The 24,399-nt window shown below is 45.8% G+C and overlaps 1 protein-coding gene across 4 annotated transcripts in view; it reads right to left on the bottom strand.

Moving 5' to 3' along the window:
• Positions 1-24,399, bottom strand: part of TTC28 (tetratricopeptide repeat domain 28) — a 573,809-nt gene that overhangs the window by 82,584 nt on the left and 466,826 nt on the right. For all 4 annotated transcript variants that reach the window (XM_059040205.2, XM_059040206.2, XM_059040207.2 and 1 more), the window contains 6 exons: positions 22,832-24,173; positions 21,038-21,561; positions 17,355-17,464; positions 15,511-15,640; positions 13,157-13,375; positions 10,823-10,988 (listed from right to left, as the gene is read on the bottom strand). In XM_059040205.2, coding sequence (XP_058896188.1) covers positions 10,823-10,988; positions 13,157-13,375; positions 15,511-15,640; positions 17,355-17,464; positions 21,038-21,561; positions 22,832-24,173 — 2,491 coding nt within the window. The remainder of the gene's footprint in view (positions 1-10,822; positions 10,989-13,156; positions 13,376-15,510; positions 15,641-17,354; positions 17,465-21,037; positions 21,562-22,831; positions 24,174-24,399) is intronic.

Raw genomic sequence — 24,399 nt, 5'->3', positions numbered from 1 at the left:
CCAACGAGTATACATCAGAGTTCTATGTACTATGTGCCCAGACTTTTCTAAATCCTGGTTGAGAGTAGAGAAAAGGGGAAAGGCCCAGCAGGTATCCCCTAACTTGTCCTCTCCCCTTAATACTTTCCCCCACTTTGGCTTCTACCCACCTGTGTAAGCAAATCCTGCCTTCAATGTGTGCTTAAGACTTCCAGGAAAAGCAATGCCCCGGGGGGTAGAACTCCAGGGGATCCCACACTGGCAGAAGAAGACAGTAAATGCAAATTCAGGGGAAGGTGCATGGTGTGGAGGTGGTGGGGGACAGACCTGGCCCCTGTGGGAACAGAGGGTTGACTCCAGGAGCTGGAGTGGGACGAGCCGTATGGAACAATGGGGCCTGATGACCAACTCATCTCAGGGACTCCTTGGCCACCAGCATTCTCTGTAGGCTATGATGTGTGCAGGAGCAGTCAGATGATAGTGGAGCTTTTGGAAAACTTCTCAGTCAGCAGAGGGCCAGGAGAACTGAAGGAGGAGGAGGAGGAGGCAGGAGGCAGAGAGCCAGGCTGGTAACGTGGACATGTTCTTATAAGAGCCTGGCCCAGAGCAGACGAGAAGAAAGGGGGATTCTAGAAGCAAATGGGTAAGATCAGAGCTAGTGACAGATTACATAAACAGCAATGAAGGAGAGGGAAATTTAAGGACACATGATTCAAAGGCCTCAAAACTAAGGAATTTGGGGGGAAAAGATGGAGACTTTAAAATAAATAGGAAAAACTGGAAATAAAGATGAAGCAGATTGGGGTGCTACCTGAGAAAAGGTATGACTTTGGATGTGCTGAGCCTGAGGTGATTTCCAGGGGACCTGCTTGTATACAGGGGGAAGGTCAAGCCTAGAAATCAAGTGAGACACTGGGCCAGGCATGCACATCTGTGTCCGTGAGGAAGACTACATTTCCAAGGGAAAGCCCAATAACCAAGTGTGAGTGAGGGCAAATGCCCACAGTTTCAGAGCAAGAGGGAGGTGAGAAGGCATCAGAGGAGAGGGAGGAGCACTTGCACACCTGGGTGTGCGCCGTGTTCAGAAGGGAGAGAGAGCAGCAGAAAGTGGTCCACATCAGATGCTGAAGGGAACAGGAGCGTGAAGCCTAAGCAAACATCATCCCGCTTTCTCCCCAATCTCCAGGGGCAGTGGGAGTGGGGGGCTGGGCTACTGTTCAGCACACAGTCACTTCAGGAGAGACTCCTGTCCCATCGCTGTCCTACTTGGTAACGTGACTCGCTTTAGCCAATGGAACAGGAGTGAGCGGTGAGCAGGGCTTTAAATGTGCCTGATTGTTTTGCTTGGTCTCTTGTGATCCTGACTTCTGCTCTGAGAAGAGTGTTGTCTGGTCACCACCAGTCACAGAAAGACGAGACACGGGGACCTAAGCCCAACAGGCTGCCTAAAGCAGAACCACCCCAGTTGACCTGCAGACCCAGAGCAAGGAATACATGTTTGTGGTATTAAGTCTCTGAAATTTTGAGGTGCTACATGGCATTACTAGAGGAAAACCTCACCAGCACAGTGTGAGTTGTGGGTCGGACACAGTAAAATGTGCTCCTTTAAGGACGGCGCCTCTCCAGGGCCTCCTTACCACTGTGCTCAAATGATAAAAGTACAAAGGGATGAAAACAATACCTATTTTAGCCAGTTCAAAGAGGAAAGTGGCGGCTATACTGAGGCTATTTTCCCAAAGCAAGGTAAGTCAAGAGTTATATATTAAATGTCTTAAATATTGATTGTTAGATAAAGCTGCACAGAATCAATCAGAAAGAAAAGGCCAGGGAATTTCACTGGGGCAAAGGGCAGGATATACAAAGTCAGAGATATTGAGATTTGATTAGTTCAAAGAATTTTTATAAAATTGGTTATGGCAACAGCCAGCCAAGGTTGATGTGGACCTGAGGGGAAGCAGTGACTGGATTGGTCAGTAGATTCACCCCACCCCTTCTCCCCCAGCCCTTGTTCTAACAGAAATGTCCTTCCAAGCTTTGGGACCATGAACAAAGGATCTGGGGCAAGACATTAAAGAAGTGTCCGGTGTCCAATAGTGCCCCTGCCAGGGCTCCATGACACCCACCAAAGTGGCCCCTGCCCTGTGGCCCAGGTGCCAAAGTGTCAGCCCCTGGCCCAGGGAAGGCCAGGCCATTCACAGTTCCAGGCCCGGGGGCCCCACACTTGCTCAATGACAGGCACGAACGGTTTTCCCTGTATCACCACTGTCTGCTTTATGTCTTCAGGCTGATTCTACCATTCACCAGATGAATAATGGGAAAACTCATATCTAGCAATTTCAAGAACTCTGCTTTTAAAAAGTGCATGAGAAATACAAAAGGAGATTCAACTTAGGCTATTTCAGAGGTCATACAGAAAGACCAGCTACACTTATCCTTCTCACTAAGCTGCTGAATTACACTAAGAAGCTTACCAGAGCCTTCTATACTCATTTTGTGCTCAGCTCTTTGGAGGGAATCCAAATTCAGGAATCAGGGGGCATAAGACCAGAGTCTACAGAGCATTCCACTCATTTCTGCAGCTGTGTCTCTTCAAGTGCTCTAATCCCTAACCTGGCATCATCTTTTTTTTCCCCTCAAACAGATGCAGCTGAGCCTGAGTGAGTCACCTCAGAGATAAGGCCTGCCCTTTGGAACTGAGCCGTGTCACAAGAAGACAGGACATAAGACATTCAGCCAGGCAAACCCACCCTATCAGAAAGGGAGCTGGACCTGTTATCTTACAAGAAAGAGGTGGGCCTCTGGAGGCAGCAGCTGAGCGGCTGTGACACAGAGACTACAATTCCTTCAGCAAAGGATGGGGGCCCTCCTCTTGCAACGACCACTCATCACCTGAAGGCCTTGGCCCTTTCCTTCCTCCGTGCCCTTGCTGGGTGAGGAACTGCCTCTGCCTGTGATGGCTTCTCTCACTCTTCAGGGCCCAGCTCAAATGTCACCTCCCAGGAAACCTCTTGAACTACTGCCTTGCCCCCAAGTAGGCAGATCGAGGCATGGCCTTCTTTTTTAGACCTTTACCATAGCATTTCGCACATGGTAGATTGATAATTTACACATCTGTTGCATGTTCCACACTGTGAGCTACTGTAAGGCCAAGAATTCCTGCCATTATTCATGCATATATTTCCAGGCTCAGGACCAGCTCTGGCACAGACTGACTACATGCTCATAATATATTTTCAAAATGGCACTGCCCTAATTTAGAATGCAATTGGAAACTCTTTGTTTTAAAGGACAAAATAAATGCCCCCAAATATTATATCCACTTGTATTCCACAGAATTCTGAAAAAAATTGGGGGGTAAAAACAAAAATTTAATTTGTAAAATAAAACCTTACTAGTTTGGATTAATTGGGAGGTCAGCCTTGATTAGCAATTTGCCAGAATTAGAAAATATTGTAAATATAGTGGGTTTTTAAAAAATGAATTTACTTATTTTTGCTGCATTGGGTCTTCGTTGCTGCACATGAGCTTTCTCTAGTTGCGGCAAGCAGGGGCTACTCTTTGTTGAGGTGCACAGGCTTCTCATTGCGGTGGCTTCTCTTGTTGCGGAGCACGGGCTCTAGGGTGTGCGGGCTTCAGTAGTTCTGATTCGCAGGCTCTAAAGCGCAGGCTCAGTAGTTGTGGCGCACAGACTTAGTTGCTCTGCGGCATGTGGGATTTTCCTGGACCAGGGCTCAAACCCGTGTCCCCTGCATTGGCAGGCGGATTCTTAACCACTGTGCCACCAGAGAAGTCCCGTAAATATAGTTTTAAACTTTCAAAGGCCCACTGTAATTTAAAATAAGCCAATGATGTAGCAATGACCAGTGCTTGGGTACTTGCTTAAAAGAACAGATACAAATAATTTAAGCCAGTTTATCAAGTGTCCATTTACATTGACTAAATGTGTCCTAGTCACAATCTTGCTTTTGCAACTCATTTGTTTAAAAAACCCCGTTTTTTTTTTTTTCCTCTTTTAGTGGAGATGGGGGGGCGGGAAATCTCTTTGGAACTGAATTAATCATAATCTTTGGTTCATCACTGAGCCATGAACAGCCTGTTTTCATGTATTTATTGAGTAATTTTAAATAATGTAATAAGTACTCACAAACCCACCAGCCAAAACAAGAACCAGAGAATAACTGACATCTAATCATTTGTTGCCTCCCCCAGAGCCCATCCTCCCCTTCCCAGACTGAGGCAAGTGCCATCCCAAATCCCATGGCCATCATTCCCTACCTGTCCTTTCCACACAAGTTTTATTGCATCTAGCTATATTCCTAAAAGTGTATTTTTATTTTAGTTGTTTTAACTCTATCAAAAGGATGTCATCCTATAGGTAGTATTTTGGGACTACTTTTTCACTTAACATTATACTTCTAAGATTTAGGCACATTTTGGGGTTCACTATGGCTCATCTCTTTTGTCTGCTGCCTAATATTCCATTTGGGGACTAACTGCTCATCCATTCTCTCACTGATGGCATGTGGGGGTTTCCAGGAGTTTGCTATTATTTACAGTGAAGCTCTGAAAATTCTTGCTCATGTACAAGATCCTCTCTTGGATATTACACCTAAGGTATGTACCTGGGTCAAAGGGCATGCAAATATGCAGCTCAGAAGGTGATGCCAAACCATCTTCCAATACATCAGGCCAATTTACTTTCTTCCCAGCCACATATAATATACCCTGTGGACCCACATCTCCTCCAACACTTGGGATTGTCAGACTTGTTAACAGTTGCCCTGTGTTATCAGGCTAGAACCAACTGGAGTCATCAGCATTTATGAATTGGTGCAATCTAAATTAATACATGTTTTGAAATAAGAAAATACATTTGATTATAAAAATAACTTTCACTGTAGAAAATTTAGCAATATAGAAAAGCACCAAAAGAAAAAAAATCATTAACAGCTATAGTTTATCAAGGTTTCATATTCATTTACAATGAAGGAATATTTACCCTATTATCAGGGCAGTCTACAATTGCAATTTATTTAGAACCCCCGAGGAAGCTCACCTTTCAGACCAGACCTACCACTGAACACGGGCCCTGCTAGTGTTCTAACCAGTCAGCTTAGCTTCCCCAAAGTGCCACTGCGCTGTCCCAGGTGCCCAGGAAGCAGCAAGACACTGGCTAAATATCAGAATTAAAAGCTGAAGATGTGCTTTGAAATTCATAACATCTCCCTTATGGGAGGTTCGTATTCTATACGGTGATTTCAATCTATGCCTCTTTTGATCTGGGAAGAAGGGACTGGAAGTTCTTATTAAACACTTAATAAAAGCAGTTTTTTTATTTTAAATCCATTTTCAGAAACTCCTTTGTAGCACTGTACTTCCTTTTAGCAGCAAGATGCCATTAAGGACAGCAAAAATGGTCTGCAGAATAACAAGGATATCATGGCCAGACTGTGGGTAATTGAATGAAGGTGTTCCCCCAGGCACCGAGACTCAATTTCTAGGGGCACACTGTGTACTTTACATCCACAAGAAAACGAGAATCAGTGAGCCAGCCCAGCATAAGCACAGAGTCTGCTCACAGCACACCTTCTGGTGACTAAATTTCAAATTCACTGATGTCTCACTGTGGGCCAGGCACTGTTAGACAGTGAGAAGTCAGAGAGAAGGACACTGCACCTGCTCTCCATGGCATCACCATCTGCTTGGGAAGACACACAAATCAGGTGATTATGAAACAAGGAAGAATGAAATAATTGCTATTGTTAGCGACCACAGAGAATAGCAAAGACTGATTTAGACTTACAGGGATTGGGTGGTCCTGATAGAAACAGTGTGAGATTTGAACAGGGATCTAAAGGGAGATTAGACTATCTACAGGAAAAGTAGAAGGACAGTTCTGCGAGAAGGGAGAAGTACTTCATTCACAGAATCAGTTGGCTGTTCACACAAACTTTTAATAAACATCTACTATGTTGCAGGACTGCCTGAGGGCCTGGGTATGAAGAGGTGAATAAACCTGACAGTGAAGCATCTGAAAGGCCTTTTTGAGGAGTTATCATTTAAGTAGGAACTTGAAGGATGAGAAAGAACCAGCCATACCAAAAGCAGTGGGCAGAACTTTACAGAGACAAGGAAGGGCATGTGCAAAACTTTAAGATGGGAAAGCCCTTGATTTACCCCAGGTAGTGAACGGAGGCTGGGGCAGCCACAGGGAGATGCCAAACTGAAGAACTAGAGGTGTCATTCAAGGGGCAGACAGAAGCCAGATCACATGGGCTCACAGGCCAGTGTAAGGAATGTGAGCTGGAGTCTGAAGACCATCAGAACCTTTGAAGGGATAAAGTGTGATGGGGGAGCTCTGAGATGGGTGGAAAAAAAAGGAAACATAATGCCAATACATCTATGAAAGGTCACTCTGACCGAAGGGGACTGGAAGGCCGTGAGAGGGACAGGGAGCAGAAAGGGCAGAGGGGAGGTAGCAGCAGTGGTTCAGGGAGAACTCTGACCCAAAAACCCCTAGAAACAGGCTGTAGAGGTTAGAAGGGGCCAGATGCTGTATGGCCATGGAGGGTGGTGTCACCCCACAGCCAGGGGCAGGAGGTTGGCATTTGAGAAAGATACATGGTCCAAACTGTCTAAGGAGAACTCAAGATCTGCTAATGTGGTGCATTAGAGTGACTGATCTGGGGGAGAAATAGTTGGCCTTTAGATATATTAGACTAGAGATGCCTGGAAGATACTGAGACAGCTTTGGTTAGTGGGCAACTGCAGCTACAGATCCAGAGGTTAGACATGCCTGAGCTAGAGTGAAGGAGTCACAGGGTACATTTAGAGAACAGAGAGGAAGGTGTGGTGGCTGGAGCATGGCGCTCACGAAGAGGCAAGAACAGAAAAGAAACCCAGATCGCCCTCCTACAACTAGATCGTGGTGTCAGGCTCCAAAACTTGGATTTTATTCTCTGTAAATTGAAATTACAGAAAGGTTTCTTTTTTTCTCTTTGAATTGCAGAGATGTTTATATATGGCTATTTATTTCTGACTTTAAAAATAATATATGTTCATTGTTAAAAAACTGAAAATAAGGGAAAGTACAAAGAATAAAATACCAAGAATCTATAATTCCATCATCCACCTGTAATTACCCCTAACACTATGGGCTATTTCCTTCCAAGGACTTTTTCTTACTTTTCATATCAGTATTTTGTATATATTACAATTACAAAATTTGAATTATACTATATACAATAATTCTCATCTTATTTTTTCACTTACTATTTTGTCACAAATATTTGACTATGTGCTTAAAAATTCTCTGTAGGGCCTCCCTGGTGGCGCAGTGGTTGAGAGTCCGCCTGCCGATGCAGGGGACACGGATTTGTGCCCCGGCCCAGGAAGATCCCACATGCCGCAGAGCGGCTGGGCCCGTGAGCCATGGCCGCTGAGCCTGCGCGTCTGGAGCCTGTGCTCTGCAACGGGAGAGGCCACGACAGTGAGAGGCCCGTGTACAGCAAAAAAAAAAAAAAAAAAAAAAAATCTCTCTAAACATGATTTTAATTGCAACATAATATTATATTGATATAAATAATATTATATTGATATAAAATAATTTGACATTCAATAATTATGGATATTTCAGTTGTTTTTTTCTATAATATATAGAACTATTATAAATATACCTATGTATACATCTTTACTCCATTTCTAAATGAGAATTTTGGGGTCGAAGGGCCCATTTTTAAGATTTCTCATACTACTGGCAAATTATTTTTAGAAAGGCTAAACCATTTTATATCCCTAGAGTATGAGACTGTTCACTGCATCCACACTTTAAAAATATTTACTAATTTTATAGATGAAAAATAATTTAGCTGTCATTGAAATGTTTTCTTGAAACTGAGGCAGAAACCAGTCTCACAAAAAACTCCACTTTCGTGAATTCAAACCATGCCACTAAAGTATTCAGTTTTAATATCATAATCAAGAACTTGAGTTTAAGTTCACAAAAGATGAACCAATTTCTAATAAGACTAGTCCAAAGCAACAGGAAAGACCTCACTTCTGCCTTTCAAACTGGGGATCGAAGCTACCGAGGGCAGCCCCCCAAATGCATCCTGAGCATCAAGCCACCCAACATCCTAGAGACCCCTGGGGACTCATCCCGACTTGTGAGCTTTCTGTACAAGGTAGAGGGGAAAAGATTACGGTGGGGAACAGAAGCAAGTTACAATGCTTCCTCTCTCCCTGCCATTGAAGAAGAGCTGAACTATAACCCAAAAGTCATTTTTTTAAGTCAAAAGGCACCAGGAAGCAAACTTAGTCAACCTCCAGTATCATATAAAAGAACTGCTGAGGCACAAGTGTTTGGAGTTAAACCATGGTGTCCAACAGGAGGCGAGCTGGGAAGAGTCAAAGGGTAACCCCCTTCCTTCTCATTATGAATTTTAACGTAGGTACGTGAAAATTGGGATCAAGAGAAATCTGTATTTTCACACAGACTGAGCCCTCTCAGTGGTTTGTGTGGACTGCAATACCCTGGCTGTGGCCACCACACTGCAGTAAGGGAGAAGTGCACCTCTACACGGGCAGGGTTTCGGATGGCAGGTGTTGCACACCCGGGTCCCTTCACAATTTCATCTCAGTTCAAGCTCTGGACTATGGCCTTACAAGCTTGAAAACCTGCTGTTGTTAATGTGCTCAAAGAGGCTTTGCCTCTTGGGAGCTCATTTTCATTAACCAAGGTCGCAGAGTGGTGCAAACCAGAATGCCAGTTTGTTAGGTACATTTTATATCTGCAAGTATATGTCATGAGAAACCAAATGATAACCAGAAAGCAGAGGCCTGAACAAGGGAAGGAAGGGGGACAGCCTGAGATGTGCAGACCTTGCACATCCTGCCTGGGCTGGCCGTCATTTAGTTTATTTTTCATCATCCTTCTGAGCTCAGCTCAAAAACCCCCTCCTCAAGGAAGCCTCCCCAACTCCCAGTATAGGTTTCCCCACCCCTGCTTATACATTTTCACTATGCCCCACATTTTCATCTAAATACTTACAACGATTTTCATTACAAGACTGTATATGCTCTGTGTCTACTTTCTTTCAGTTCCCTGAGAGCAGGAGCTATTCCTGCCTCATTCGTCACTCTTTCCCCCATCTCTAGTAGACACAGCACATAGCAGGCACTCAAATATTTGTAGAAGGGAGGGAAGGCAGGAAGGATGAGAGCATAATGACAGCAAAGTCCACCACAAGAACAGCCTTCCAATGGGACTTGGAGTCCCTTAGCCAAGATTCTCTCCCCCTTTTCACAGTGTCAGAAATGGGCACTGCTAAAGTCTGCCCTGCTTTCGCTCCCTTTTTTTGTGTTTCTACTGCTGGCCATCCCCTCCCCTCTAAGCTTTGGATATGCAATACCTTTGATCAGGTTACAGATTAGTCAGACTAGCCTAAGCGCCCTTCTGTCTGCTGAAGCAGTTCTGTGTACCCCTGGCCTAACCTATTTTATGGTCATTTATAATGAAATCTCAGGGAGTAGCCTTACTTTCCAAGTCTGTGGGGTTCCCACACTGTGAAGCCCCTGTGATCACCACAGCATCACCCAGTATTAAGGACAGGGATGCTCCAGGACTCACGGCAGCCGCGGGAGAAACAGGACAACAGTGTGTGCATGTGGCTGACTCCTGTTCATGCTTCATAAAAACAGAAGCTAGAGATGACATTCTTACATGCTTTGGCTATTGTCTCAAGTATGATATTAATTTTGATAATTAAAAGCAGAACAAGCACTGGCCCGGGAGTCTGGGTGAGATCTAGATTGTTTCGATCCCAGCTCTGACACTAACTCGCTGTCGGCAAGTCCCATTTCAGTGCCGAATAAGGAGTTGGCCTAGATGACCACCAGAGCCCCTTCCAGCCCTGACATTCCATTCTCGAATGGTTACTTTTCATCTAAGAGCTTGTCTCAGACTTCATAAACACCCAAAGATCAATCCAGCTGCTGGCAATGACTACCACACACTCGGAGAGTCTGAGTTAAGCATCTCTGAAGAAATCACAGCGATATCTTAGGATTTTCACGACTACAAAAGAAATCATTCAAGAGAAAAGTAGATGTCCTTGGGACCTGACACCAGTTCACACAGCAGATTTTCTGACACGGATCTTCTCAACATTTGTTAATCACAGGATGGGGGACTGAGACGCCTGGGAAATCTGGCTATGACCCAGCTCTAAGGGACTGTCTTCTTTCCATTTTCCCAGAAGCAGGGTCCTTGTGGAAATTATTTTCTATATATAAAATAGGCAATCACGATAAGACATTTCCATGAGTATATAACTTTTACAATATTTGCAAAAAAGCACTTTTCCTCCCCATCCTCGATATTGGCAGTTCACCTTCCTTCACCTCTGCCCCTCAATACACAGATCCTGTCACGGGTAATACATTCGCAAACAGGAGTTCAGCTATAGCACAAACAAACCCATCGTGAATCTGTTTATAACCAAAAAAGCAACTCAATTTTAATTAGCTAATATGTTCAATTCGAAGTCGTGTTTATGTTGTTAAACATTCTACAAACCCATCTTAGAAAATGGGCGTGTCTGATAAGGCCCTTCCCTGTCTGAAAGGAAATTACCAAAAATAATAAAGACATCCTGCTGAGGGGTTTGCACTCCAGAGACATGTATTTGTTTCTGCTGCGGCAACTGTGAATAGGCTGAGCACAACGCGTAAATTCCAGAAGATTTCCTCCATTAGCTCAAGCAGGACGTTTACAAAAGAGAAAACAAACGAAAACCCCTGAGATCATATCTGCAGGTGGGATTGGGAGCACCACACTACTTGCCTTGAGTAGTAAGATTCCACACCCAGGGCCTCCCGGACGCTGGCGATGTGCTGCTCTAGGGCCGAGCTAGTGGCTGTTGGAAGGGCTGCGCTGCTGCCAGCCTGGAAGTCACTCGAGTTTTCCACCGTGTTGTCTCCCAGGTAGTGTTCGTGAAACTTCAGAATCCCTGAAACAAGACAGGCCCAGGCATAGCCAACATTATACACGATTGGGGTGGGGGAAGGGAAGGCAGAGGACAGTGGGCAGCAAGGTCGATGCTATGTGACCTCTTTGACAAGCATGCTGTCCTCCAAACCATGCGAAGAAATCCTGAAATCTGAGGTGCCGAGAGGGCTTTCAGAAGTCTGGTCAGTACACTTTCTACAGCTTTCACCAGAAGGTTTGGTGCTTAGAAACAGGGAATTCAAGACAGGGCTTTTGATTTTGACGATATATATTCAGAAGCTCCTGGAATGATGATTAGTTCACATCAGTTCACATATTTCAAAACAGATGCTTCTCAGAAGCACCAAACAGGGAAAGTTTCCTTTCAGGAATAGTGCATGAGCATGCCAAGGTGTATTCTCCCCAGAAACTGAACTCCTGACAAAAAGTATAGCTAGCCAAATGGAAACTGCGTTACTCAAAGACCTGTCGTTTCACAAAAGCAAATCAAAATAAATGTGTAGTGTACAGGCCAGATAAAAACATTTTAAACCATCTTTACAGAAGACCAACTGGTCAATGGTCATTAATGGATTAAAGGAGCAAAAAATGATGGCTGTATGAAACTGAGGCAATCCGCAGTGGTTTTCTAGCAATAAACACAGTACATATTCTCAAATGGGGATGAGGTGTGTCAGCCCTGGAAAATGCTGGTCCTCTCTGATTGTATTAAAGCCCTGGTGAAAGCTTCAGAGTCTCATTAAGAGCAAAGAGAAACTGAAAGAGAAACAATAGGAACCTCATTATACATGGCTCATTGTTACAGGGATTTGGATATACCACCTGTCAAATCATGTTCCCAAAACATAACAACCACCGAGAGAAAGAGCTCAATGCCTCCATCATCAGCTGCGTTCTCCTGAGCATCAGGGCCCTCCGGGGGCTGGGACACACAGGGACTCAGCCCAGTGAGCAGGACGCTCACCAAGTCACCATGAACACCACAACTTAAAACCTTTAGCGTAAAAAGGTCAGAGGCAGGGCTTCCCTGGTGGCGCAGTGGTTGAGAGTCTGCCTGCTGATGCAGGGGACACGGGTTCGTGCCCCGGTCCGGGAAGATCCCACGTGCCGTGGAGCGGCTGGGCCTGTGAGCCATGGTCGCTGAGGCTGCGCGTCCGGAGCCTCTGCTCCGCGCAACGGGAGAGGCCACAGCAGTGGGAGGCCCGTGTATCGCAAAAAAAAAAAAGGTCAGAGGCAAGCATGTTCTTTATGGAAAGCCCATAAAAAACATGGAATTAAGGGTAAAATTATAAAAAGTGAGGCTGAAGCATAGAACATACAGGCATTCTCAGAATGTAATCAGAACCCAGGAAGCATCTCAGAGCTATCATCCAGCCATCATTTTCTTTTTAAATCAAAGGGACAGAAACATAATCAAGAAAATCTTGTCAGTTCTCCTTGGCAGTTGAACTTTTTGAAATTGGCTTACAGATATTCAAGAAGCCCATTCTTCAAGATTCCCAATTATAAGATCCACTTCCCCAGTCAATAAACTCTAATTGGATCTGGTGTGTCTCCAGCATGGTAAAACCATCAGCATTTTGTTATGCAAAAAATATGGCCCTAACAGCTAATTAGTGGTTCTGTATTTAGTGAAACTGTTAAAGCCTGAACATTTAATCCTGATTTAATCAAAGGGGATTTTTACTTCTGAAATAGATTTACAAATGAACTGGTTAAAAATGGGTTTTGCTAAACTCAGAAATTTCAAGCATAAGACTTCATTTATATACTGTGATAGAGTTGCCATTATCATTTTAGTCTCTTTAACTGTACCATGAGAAAGGGTCACAATTATTAAATCATATCTAGAAAGAACTCATTCGGACTTATTATTTTATTAGCTAATGAACAACAGCTGCCTAAAAATAGGGCTGCTGGTGAAATTAATCCTCCTGCTCTTAGTCTTCCTTGATAAATGCTTCCACATTCACCAGCGAGGAGCCGTGATTTCTTGGGGGAATGAGAAAGCTGGGCTGTCTTATTAATTGAATGCCCCACCACGGACTACTGAAAGCCGACATCAGCTCCTTGATTTGATCTATGGTAATGCACCTCTCCCACTTCTATTCACTAGACTTTCACAACCTAGTGTCTTAATTGCCCTGTTCCCACAGAAGGAGATCTTACCTGCCCCAGGAGCAAGCAGCCAGCTGTACAGGTAGCCCGCAGCCAGGGAATAGTAAAGCACTAGTCCCCTCTGGCCATTAACCATCTCTAAGATCTGATCAATAGTGACTGGGGAGTAGGGGTCGGAGTCCTGCTGTCCTGTCTGCCGTTCTACCAGGAGATCTGCAAACGCCCTTGTCCGTCCTCTTTCTGCCACGGCCAGGGCTTCATCATGATGGCCTAGGAGACAAAGGGATAGGCTAGGAGTCCACGGGGAGTATGCTTATCAGAGAGGGCCGTCAGGTACAGAGACCCCGGGCAAGCAGAAACCCCACTGTCTCTCCACGCCAACGTGTGGCAGACTCTCAGTGAGACTGTTTCAAATTCAACCCCCTGCCTCAGATGACGGGTGCAGTGACCACTCTGCTCAAACCCCACATTTTCAGGTTCCGCACCACCGTAAACCACCAGGCTTCCCTGTCTGGCAGCCACACCACCGGAGGGCTGACTGTTCAGAGCATTCATCCTCAGCCCTGCCCACTCTCCTCCCACATCCTGAGTCACTCCCCGGCCTCCCGGCTTCTGACCCCATTCACCTGGCTCTTTGCACCTGGTGTTCTGCACTCTGGTTACCCTCTCACTTCCCTGCTCAGCTTGGATTCTGATTTGGCCTTGGCAGATGAGCCCTGCAGGACATGGCTCTTGACCATCTTTCTGTTTCTCCTCGATGCAGCCCCTCTGTGCATCACGTTGCCCAGCCCTGTTTCCACATTTCCCACCAAATTATACCTCTGTGCCCTCACACATGCTGGTCCATCTGCTCGGTGTGCCTTTTCCCTGTTTACTGAAAACAAGGAATCCCGATAGCCGTCCTGCCTATCTCATAGACTAAACGAGGCCCTATATGTGCAGGTGGCTGGTAGGCATTATTCAAAGCACAGTGTATATAACAAGTGACATTATAATCACTAGAGCTGATACCTCATTCCATTCTGGGCTCCCACACACTTGCTTCTCGTCTCTTCTCATTCCCATGGGCAAAGGGTTCAAACCTCTGAGGTCTCTAAATTCTTTGAAATTGCTTCTCTCTTTCAAGCTTTTCCTCAGTCTTTCGATACAACCTCTAATCTCACTTCATCTAAGAAACTAGTCCGTAATCTAGTTTAAAAGCTAATGCTCAAATATGAGCGCACAAAAGATAAAGCAACATCCTTTCAAGTTAGGATTATTAGAAGGAACACAATGCAAAGGATCTGCTTGCATCATAAATAGACAAATGGAAGAGTTGCTAGAACTAAGGTCCAAAGAGAGGGCAGGCAGAGGCAGGAGACCAGATGCCACAGCCCCAAAGTGCTTCAAGGATGCCCTGCTTCCTACAGTCTGAGTATCTGTAGAAAGCGGGGATTTGTATGTGTGTATGCAAATGTCTTCTTTTACCCTATTAAGTTATTAACTGGAACAGCAGGGACGATTTCTGTACACATTGGAAAATTGGCCCCAGAGTGCTAGACAGACTTAACACTGTGATTATAGTAGATAATAAACTGTAATCGTAGGCAATGAGCACAGTTAGTAGGTACATTTTTCAAGGGGAAGTTTGAGTATTCATACCCATAAAGCAAAAGACAGGTTATTGATAAGGCCTCAACATCCAATTTCAAAGACATTGTTAATTCCAATGAATACCTCCTTAACCCAAGTTCTGGGTTGGGGAAAATGGTCTGCAGAGGTGGACAGGCCTGAGGAGAGGCTGAGGACGGGGTGGCTGGAATAGGGTGGCTGAAACAGTTAAGGCCCAGGTAAGGGAAGGTGGATGCTGTCCCAGTGCAATGCAGCCCACGGGCCTGGGAGCGTTGTCACCGACTATGGCACAGCCTTGGGGGCAGACAGTACAAACATTTATTAGACAGCAACATTAAAAGATGTGTGGCAGTAAAATAGGGAAGAGACCAGTGTCTTCTCAGGTACCTGCCCCCAGGTACTAATGGGCAGAGGGAACCTGGTGGGAGCGCCTGCTTCAAGCATCCCTGGCTCCAGGACACCTTCTCTGGCTCCTGGGTCTGCCTGCCAAGCCACTTCGTTTGCACACCACCCGAGTCCCTTTTACTCTAGTGCCAATCACACCCTCCTGGGCTCCCGACTTCTGTCTCCTGATAGGCTAAGAACTTCTAGAGGTCAGGAACCGGGACTTCTTGACTGGCACTCGGCACATACAAATAAATATTCGTTGCTTGAATGAACGAATGTTCAGTGGCTGCGTTGTGGTTGTGGCTTCAGTCTGCCGTGACAACAAATCACATTTCATCACAGCACTCACTAAACGACTCAGACACAGGGGTGCACGCACACAAGGTGGGAACCCCCGCTGCTCTCACCGAGGCTGACGAGCACTCGCTGCAAGGCCTGGTAGGAGGATGTCTGCAGGTCAAAGAGGGAGAGCTTGTAGTCCGTGCTCAGCTGCACCTCGTGTCGGATCGTTTCAAACAAGGCTGATGCTCTATAGAGCTGCAAGGAGGGGAAAAGAACGTTATCTGTTTTCCAGAAACCACTGTCTAGCCGTTCACCGACTAGAGACAATTTTTGCTCACATCTTGGTACACAACAGAAAAATTGTTTTAAGAGATTTGAAAGGATGAATCTTTATTTCCAGGTAGGTCTCTGTGGACCTGAAAAGGCATCAATTAGATCCTACTCAGTAAATTACAGTTCGTGTAATCAATTTTTGACAGACAAGGGGATCTAAAAGACAGGGGTTATAGACTCATAGTCTGAAACTTGTGGAAAAAAATCAGCTATGAACGCAATCAAGTGCTGATTTTGATTAAAACAAACAAAAAGCCTCTCCTCTTGTCTTCAAGCAACTGTAATTCACCACCCCAATGCCTCACAGTGCGGAAGGGCTGGAACTGGAGCAGGTGAGGGGGAGCCAGGCTGGAGACGCCTGAGGCTGGGGGGAAACCCTGACGGCAGCCGCACTCTCAGGAGGAGGAGGAGGGCTTCTTGCAGGCAGTTCAGCTGAACCAGATGCTGCTCTGCACGGCAGTGCTCCAGGGAGCCACGTCCACTTACAGGGACACCCTGGGACCAGACACACGACACTCCTAAGGAGACACTGTCCTGCTGCTCTAAGGGGACCAACAAGGTCAATGGGACAAGGCCTTTCTCTGATATTTATATGTGGAAACAGTATAAAATTTTAAATTGATGCAAATTTAAAGAATAGAATTCTAAGACTAAGGGACTTAGACTAGGAGAGAGGAATGTATTCCCAACCCTGCCACTAATTTGCTGGGTGACTTTTGGTAAGATTCGGAACCTCAGTGTTTTCTCTGTAAAGGGATGGTTATCACTCTACCTCACAGGGTTATTAAGGAATAAATCCAGTCAGTGAAAGTACTTTGAAAACTATAAATCACTATATCAAAACAAACTTTAATTTCTGAAACCAGAAAACTAGAGAATTAATTATTTAAATTGTAAAACATCATAACATCCCAGGATGCTGTGGCACAAGTTCAAGCAATATCATGTCCTCACTCCCTGTGAGCACCTACGACAGGAGCCTGGGTTCACCAATCCTTGGCCCCCTTTGCTAGCACAGCGCCCTCCACAGCAAGCGCTGCCTAAGCAGTTGAGTGTGTGATTTCAGGTGCCATCTCACAATTCCTCCAACCTGACAGAGGAACCCATAATTCCAGGGATCTTTCTAATTTGCAGAGCCAGCACAGGGCAGGCTTCTCTTCAACTATTTGTGTGTATGCAGAAACATGAACTTTGTGTGTGTGTGTGTGTGTGTGTGTGTGTGTGTGTGAGAGAGAGAGAGAGAGAGAGAGAAGGGAGGGAGAGGAAGAGGGGAGAGAAGCATCTAGTGATATAACTAGAAACCTACAAAGACAGTAAATCCAATAATTATAAATTCTTGGATTACTTACTTCTGTCATAAAATGTATATAATTTCATATTAAGGTTTAATGAGGAACAGGAGCACATAATACAAGAATTCCAAAGAAATTATTGAGAAATCTATCATACAAGTGAGTAAGAGTCTTTACTATGGTTCCACACTTCTGGGCTGATACAGGCTGGAAATCTTGTATGTCACACCCAAGAGCACAGGTCAACACCTTCTGGCAAATGTCATCACTACTAGGATAGTAATCCCAAGGTCTTCCATGCTTCTAGAAACAAAATCCACTCAGGACAGGGTTCTCCTGCTCACCTGATGTTGGGCTTCCTCCAGGTTCCCACTCGCCCAAAGGGAGAGGCCAAGACCATGGCGAATTTTGGCTTCATCTTCTCTTCGGCCCAGCTGCTCTGCTAACCTTAAACCTGAATTCAGAGAGAGAAATTCTGAGGACACATAAAAGACAATTCCATCCTGCCAAGGAGCTCTGGAGGGTAACTCTGGCTCAGGTGTATATAAAGTGTGAGCAACACAGCTAGTTAAAATGCAGGACAAAAGCAGAATCAGCCAAGGCAGAGTAAGCATTCTTTTCAAATTCTGTGTTGGTAGTGACCTTTCCAGGTCACTCCAAGCTGCCCCAGCAAGAGCTCAGGTGATAGCTATCAGCAGGAGACAGGTTTGCAGGGCAGGCAGAAACACTGAAACAAATGGAACCTAACTGGCAGCCCTCCCAGCTGTGAAATCCCTAGCTTTGCAAATGAAAACTCCTGGCCTGTAAGTTTACCTAACCCAATTCTCTGGCTGGCAAAAGTCTTTCTTGAAAGTTCCATAGTCAAGTACAGAAGCCCAGCTAATACTCTTTCCTATCACATGTGCACAGCATCCAATCAGTGTTGATGAGAGACACATCAGATGTCCTCCTGGAAGCAGAATGCTCACACCGCCTGACCCTGCCTTCTGTTACTGATGCCTCTGAGGCATTTCGCATCCAATCTGCCTTTCCTTTAAGGCTGAGACTTTGATGTGCCTCAGTGGGGTTGCAGAACAAGAGATATTATGAGTTGAAAGCTTTAAATGAGATTGTTCTCATTCTAATGGCCTTCAGATAGGCACCTGCAGTTTGGGTCACTTACCCACAGCAAGCTTCTGGATTTCAGGACACCAGCAACCTCCAGGGCTTTGTGAGAGTCAAATCTGAAGGTAACCATTTATCGTATTGGCCACTAAGCAGTTCTCAGCATCACTTTGCCCTCATTATCCTGCTCTCCGTACGTAGGAGTTAGCTTGTGTTGAGACAGCAGGAAGGCTCCCACACTACAACTGCACACACAAAGGAAGGACTTGTTCTTTCTAATCTAATTCAGGGTGAATGGGAACCTGCCTCTGAGCATGCTGGGCCCACACAATTTCAGACTTTCGAAAAGGAACTGAGTCAGTTGGGAGGCTAATAAAAGTGATACTCGGGTTCAAACTCATAAAATATCATGCATCTCAAAATGCACATAACTCAGAAAACTTAGAAACAGCATTTAAAATTTAAATCATGTCACAGGGTAACAAAAACAATATGTATTTGCAAATTATTCACATTTTAAAATACTTCATAGAATAGGAACAGAAATAAAAGAAATGGTTCTTGGGTGAAAACCAGGAGGAGACCGGTTGTTTCAACCTTCAACAAGCTAACCATATTCATTCAGCAATATAGCTCTCCCTGCTAGGCCTGGGCCTCTGAGTTGGAAGTAAAAGTCATTGAGGCAGCTCCTCCAGAAGGTATGTTCTGTACAAGGAGGGACTTGACTTTGCTCCCTCCTGGATCCCCAGCGTGTAGGACACTCCCTGGCCCATAGTCAGAAGTTCAACAATGAAGAGCTAAAAGCCCACTGGACAGACATGGTATCTGTCCTTCCCCAGTTTCTACCTGCTTCTGTCTCTTAGGAATCTGACCCACCCATCCAGCCCTCCTGAAGCCTAGTTTGCCAGAAACTAGTTACACGACTGAGGGTAAGTCACTAAATTGCTCCAGCCTCCCTTTCTTCATTTGCAAAAAGAAAAAAAGCTGGATGAGAACAGTGGTTTTAATCACGGGTAACCATACAGATCACGTAGAGAGCTTGTTCCAAAGGCTCTGACCAGGCCTGCCTGTGAGATTCTATTGCATGTGGGCAGGGGAACGCTAGTCCACAGCCCTGTGTCTGAAAGACAGGAGTGAGAGAGAGTACCGAAGTGGTTTCCAACTGAACTGTCCCCTCACTTCAAGAGGCTGCAGACCCAACTCAGAGCACTCAGAAAGGGCCTTCCAGGTGTCCTGCACCTGAAACAACTCATGCGAAGAGGCATCTGGTCAGGTCCACGAGGTACACCAGGCTCTCTGGTAGAGCACATCCACAAAAAAGACACTGTGGAGATGGTGCGATGAGAATTTAGATCTCTGCAAGACTTAAAATTACAACAATAAAAATAAACAGTTTTCCATAAATATAGAATTCTGTTACAATATCTCAGGCAAAGCAGCTCCTTCATGGAAATAACATTTCAGGAAGTACCAAAAAACACAGTTGAAAGGTTGTCATATACTGGGGTCTGAATTTAATAGTTTTCACATATTCAATTGAAAATGGCCCCTAGTCCGTTAGAATTTTACCAGTCTAGTTTCAGGAAACCAAAAGCCACCTCTCATATTTAATGCATTGAGGCAGAGCTCCCACTGAGTGGGAGCCAAATTATGTCTGGGAAGTGGCTTCTAGCCTCTCAGTAATCTCTCAGCCTGCAGGCCAGAGCAAGCCTGGTCTGTGCAGAGGTCCACAGCGACCATCAGCCCCTGGCCCATTCTCCACTTCATGTGCTGCCTCCCTCTCTCCCGGCTTCCAGCTGGGGATCAGAGGTAATCGTGGACATGACTGCCCCAGCCCTGCTCTGTTCTTGGGAGGCTGAAAGAACTGCATACAAGGTCTTGTGTGGTTCCTGAGGTCAGGAAACCTGGGCTGAGCCCCATGCCACCACTGACTGACCGCATGGTCAGGATCAAGCCACTGTAGTCTCTGAGCCTCAGGTCACTTAGCTGCCAATGGGAATAAAAAGATACAACTCTCATGGTTACTATGAGAACGAAATCCAATTAGATAAACTATATATGCCAAAAAATTTTGGAAACTATAAATGAGTTTTTGCCTGAAATCAGCAACCATTTCCTTTTACTAGTGAGCCAAGAACACCGTATCTGCTGTTTTTCCCTCCCAGGATGACAGGATGCCATGTGCCCGTGTGAGAGGAAGTGCTTTCCAGAGGAGGGTTCCAAAGGGTGGAGGGCCTGCTTGGCAAGGAAGGAAGCGCCCAAGGCCTGACTGTGTGCAGGTAACTGCATGGAGCCTGCCGGAAAGGAGAGGGAGTGGGAGGAGGGGGTGAAAAAGTGGGGAGGGAGGGAAGCAATCACCTTCTGGGCCTGCCTGAAATAAGCCTACCGTGGCACCAGCCCAGCACGGTGGGTAACCAGCCCCGGGAAACCTGGCTGATGGCCTGAGCGACCCTCAGACGGGTGCTTCTGGATTAGACCCCGGCTGCCACATTGAAATGGACGTCTACACAGCTGTGATACAGCTTATTTTCTAAAGGGACAATGGGCCTGGAACAGCTGCACAGTTTTCCTCTGATTCAGGCCCTTAACTTGTACACTATTAGATCTAACTTGACCTTGTGGAGAATGTGGTTTTCACTCAGTAGAGAGCTCTGAAAAGCAAGGAGGGTGTCAGCTCCTTGGACAGCTGGCAAGCAGAGCGAGACAAGCTGGGTAATGCATCCTAGACAGTGGAAAGCCTTTGTACTACTCAGGAACGCCCAGTGGGGGACACCATGGTTTTGGAGTCGAACTGATGATGTGGCCTCTGAGATCCTCACTCCAAGCAGAGGTGGCCACTCACACCGTGCACACCTCCTTCTGAGCAGACTGTGAGCTCAGTCTCAGAGTAGACCGAGAAGCCACGGCAGACCTTTTCACTTACCTTCCTGCAAGTACATGACTGCCTGGGAATAGTTCTGCAAAGCATGATGGGTCCTTCCAAGGCTACTATAAGACACCGTCTTGGCCACCAAGTCATTCATCTGCGCAGCGATGCTCAAGTGCTGTTCCTGATAGACCACGGCCCTCTCAAAGGTGCCCAGGGACTCGTAGGTCAGGCCCAGGTTCCCATAGGCCCGTCCCTGGCACGTGGAGTTGTTGGTTTCCTCTGCTATCTGCAGATCCAGCTGGTGGTACTGCAGGGCTGTATCGTATTCCCCCATCTGCTGGTAAACGCCCCCCAGGCCACAGGCGGCATCACTTTCCAGAGCTCGGTCTTTCATCTCTCTAGCGATGTTCAGCTGGCGTTCAAGGCAGGAAATGGCTTGTTCGTAATTCCCTAATTGGCTGTGCAGACTTCCCAGCTCTCCATAGGCCTGGGCTTTATTAAAGGCCTCCCCGAGCTCATGGGCAACCACGAGCCTCTTTTCAAAGCACACAAGGGCTTGCTGCAAGCTCCCCATTGCCCTGTGGGGAATGTAGACAGAAAAGCAATGATATTATTTTGTGCAGGTGCAGACATGCTAAAGCCCCTGAGAAAATGAAAAGCATTTGTCACTGTCACTTACTATAGAAGCTCTTAACTCCTCTTCTAGCTAAAATCTATCATGTGCCCTTAGAGTGAGATGCAGGGGAATTTCATAATCTGGAAAGCAATTCAAAAGTCATCTCTTAGTGACCTTCCCAAGAGCTTGAGATTCAATGGGATATATACCCCAGAGGAAACATAAAATATATTAATAGGCACAATGATAGCAAGTGAACTGTTTGGTTCTTTGGGCCTCCCAATTTCCACTACTGCTTAGACTATGTTTTTGAAATCACTTTACAATGGCTATAAATCTTTCACCCTTAGCTTCTCAGAGCACTCTGTGGGTGATGATTTAGTCTGACCCTTGCCCTTCCTCCACTCCAGGAGCCCTAATCCCCTGCCTATCTGCAGAGGCCGTATATTCGGCAGACACAGACACCTTCTTGGGTTGCCCACGTTCAGAATGAAAGCACCACCTTGGCCAACAGTGTATCTTTTTGTGCTGCTAAGAGATGACACGCTAAGAGTGAGAAGAGCATGGATTCTGGCGGCAGACCAAACCAGTTGTGTAGGACACATGAATTCCTTTTCCTGAGCTTCAGTTTCTGGATGCTAATAAATCCCACACCCCATAGCAGATGATAATAAATGTAGACTAATACAGGATTGCTATAAATATTTAGCAAGATATCTATGCAAGGTGGCTAGCATGACAGTATATGTTTATTCACTCCCACTATTATGAGGTGGCTTTCCCTAAAAGCAACAAAATGGGGTCCAAGTAACTGGTGGGTATAGGTGTTATATTAATGAACACATCCATATAATGTGAGGGGCATTCAGAAAACATAAGTTAGATCGATTCATTCATCTTTCCCATTCCTATTATCTCTTTTATTCTGCTCATTATGATGTAGTCAGAAAGGTAGTGCATTTGGAGTCAGAGAGCCCTGGGTTTAACTCTCAGCTGTCCCTTTTAAACTGTGTAATCTTGGACATAAACTCTGGGCCTTAGTTTCTTCCTATATAACATAAGGGTAAAAATATACCCTGCTAATTTCACAGAATTATTGGAGGAACAAAATGCGGTATGCAAGGAAATGATTTCTAGTCAATAAGCTGCCACGAAGACATTAAGTGGCCATTACTTTCACAACTGCTCTTTGTGCAGGTTTATCAACCGCATGTGTCCTCTGTCATTTTTACCTGTGTCCATTTCCCAGGCCCCGGTAAGCCTTGGCTTGGTCTTGCATGCGATTTAGACTCTGGGCAACAGATAAATATTGTTCATAGTACTTTATAGCTTCCTCATAGTCACCCAGGGCCTCGTAGCAATCCCCCAGGTTGCCATAGGCCCGGCCCCTGTCGAGCACAGACTCATTTCCACTCAGCTGCTGCAGCATGGCCAGCTGCTGCTCGAAGTAGCCGATGGCTTCTTCCATCACATTCATGTTCATCTTTGTGATGCCCATGTTGCCATAGACCTGAGCTTCTAGACTCGGATCTTTCAGCTTCTGCCCTAGATCCAGCTGCTCTTCATAACACTTGAATGCCATCGTGTATTTCCCAAGGGCCATGTAGACGGCTGCCAGGTGCCCATGAGCTCTGCACTCTCCCGGCAAGTCGCTCAGCTCCTGATATACCTCCAGTTCCTGCGTGTGATAACCCAAGGCCTTGTCGTGTTTCTGGATCATTCGGTATGCAGTGCCCAGGGCTGCATATGCACTGGCCTCCAGTCTTCTGTCCTTTACATGGTGAGCCAAGCCCAGCTGCTGCTCATAGAATTTTACTGCACCACTGATATCTTTTTTACAGATGAATATATCGCCCAGGTTCCCCAGGGCTCGAAATTTAGCCTGGGAATTATTCAGGGACTGGGCTAGGGACAGTAGGTACTTCTGACACTCTTCGGCTTTGTTAAAATTCAGCAGAGCCTTGAATGCTAAGCCCAAATTGCAGTAGGCTTTTGCTTGGCTCAATTTGTCATGAAGGTCTTTGGCCAGGGCCAGATCCTGCTCGTAGTACTTCACCGCCTCCTGGTAATTTCCAAGGCAGTAATGGGCGTAGCCAAGATTGTGGCAGACCTTCCCTTCTCCTTCCATGTCTTGAAGCTCGGGAGCAAGCCGGAGGTACTGTTCGTAATAGGGGGCGGCCTGGACGTACTCCCCTCGAGAGCAGTGGAAGTTGCCCAGGTTGCTGAGGGCCCGGGCCTCGCTCTGGATGTCACGCAGCTCCCGAGCGATGTTCAGGTGGTTCTGATAGTGCTGCAGGGCCCGGTCGTGGGCACCCAGGGCCTGGTAGGCCACGGCAAGGTTCCCGTGTGTGGATGCCTGCGAGGCACGGTCATTCACTTCCATGGAGATCTGCAGCTCCTGCCGGTGGTACTTGACAGCCTGGTCGTACATGCCCAGAGCATTGTAGGCATTGCCCATATTCCCGTAGGCACGGCCCTGGGCGGCGTAATCACTCAGCTCCTGGGCAATGCACAGGTGGGTCTTGTGGAGTTTCAGTGCAGTATCATAATCACCTTTCATCTGGTGTATGATTCCTGAGAAAGAGAATAAAACAATGGAAAAGGGTTGAAATGACTGATCAGCAATTTAGAAAAAATGTAATTTGCAACTCGATTTATACTCAAATACAATCCAGATGAATTAAAGAATTTAAAATAATAGAAGGTAGAATTAAATATTTATCAGCTCTCCAGAGGGGGGATAGCTTTCTAAGCTTCAAAGCAACAGGAATAAAAAAAAAAACCTGACAGATTTAGTTAC

The sequence above is a fragment of the Kogia breviceps genome, chromosome 15, assembly GCF_026419965.1.
Source record: "Kogia breviceps isolate mKogBre1 chromosome 15, mKogBre1 haplotype 1, whole genome shotgun sequence".
Lineage (NCBI taxonomy): Eukaryota > Metazoa > Chordata > Mammalia > Artiodactyla > Physeteridae > Kogia > Kogia breviceps.
Note: the sequence above shows the minus strand (reverse complement) of the source record. Positions and strands in the feature narration are given on the sequence as shown.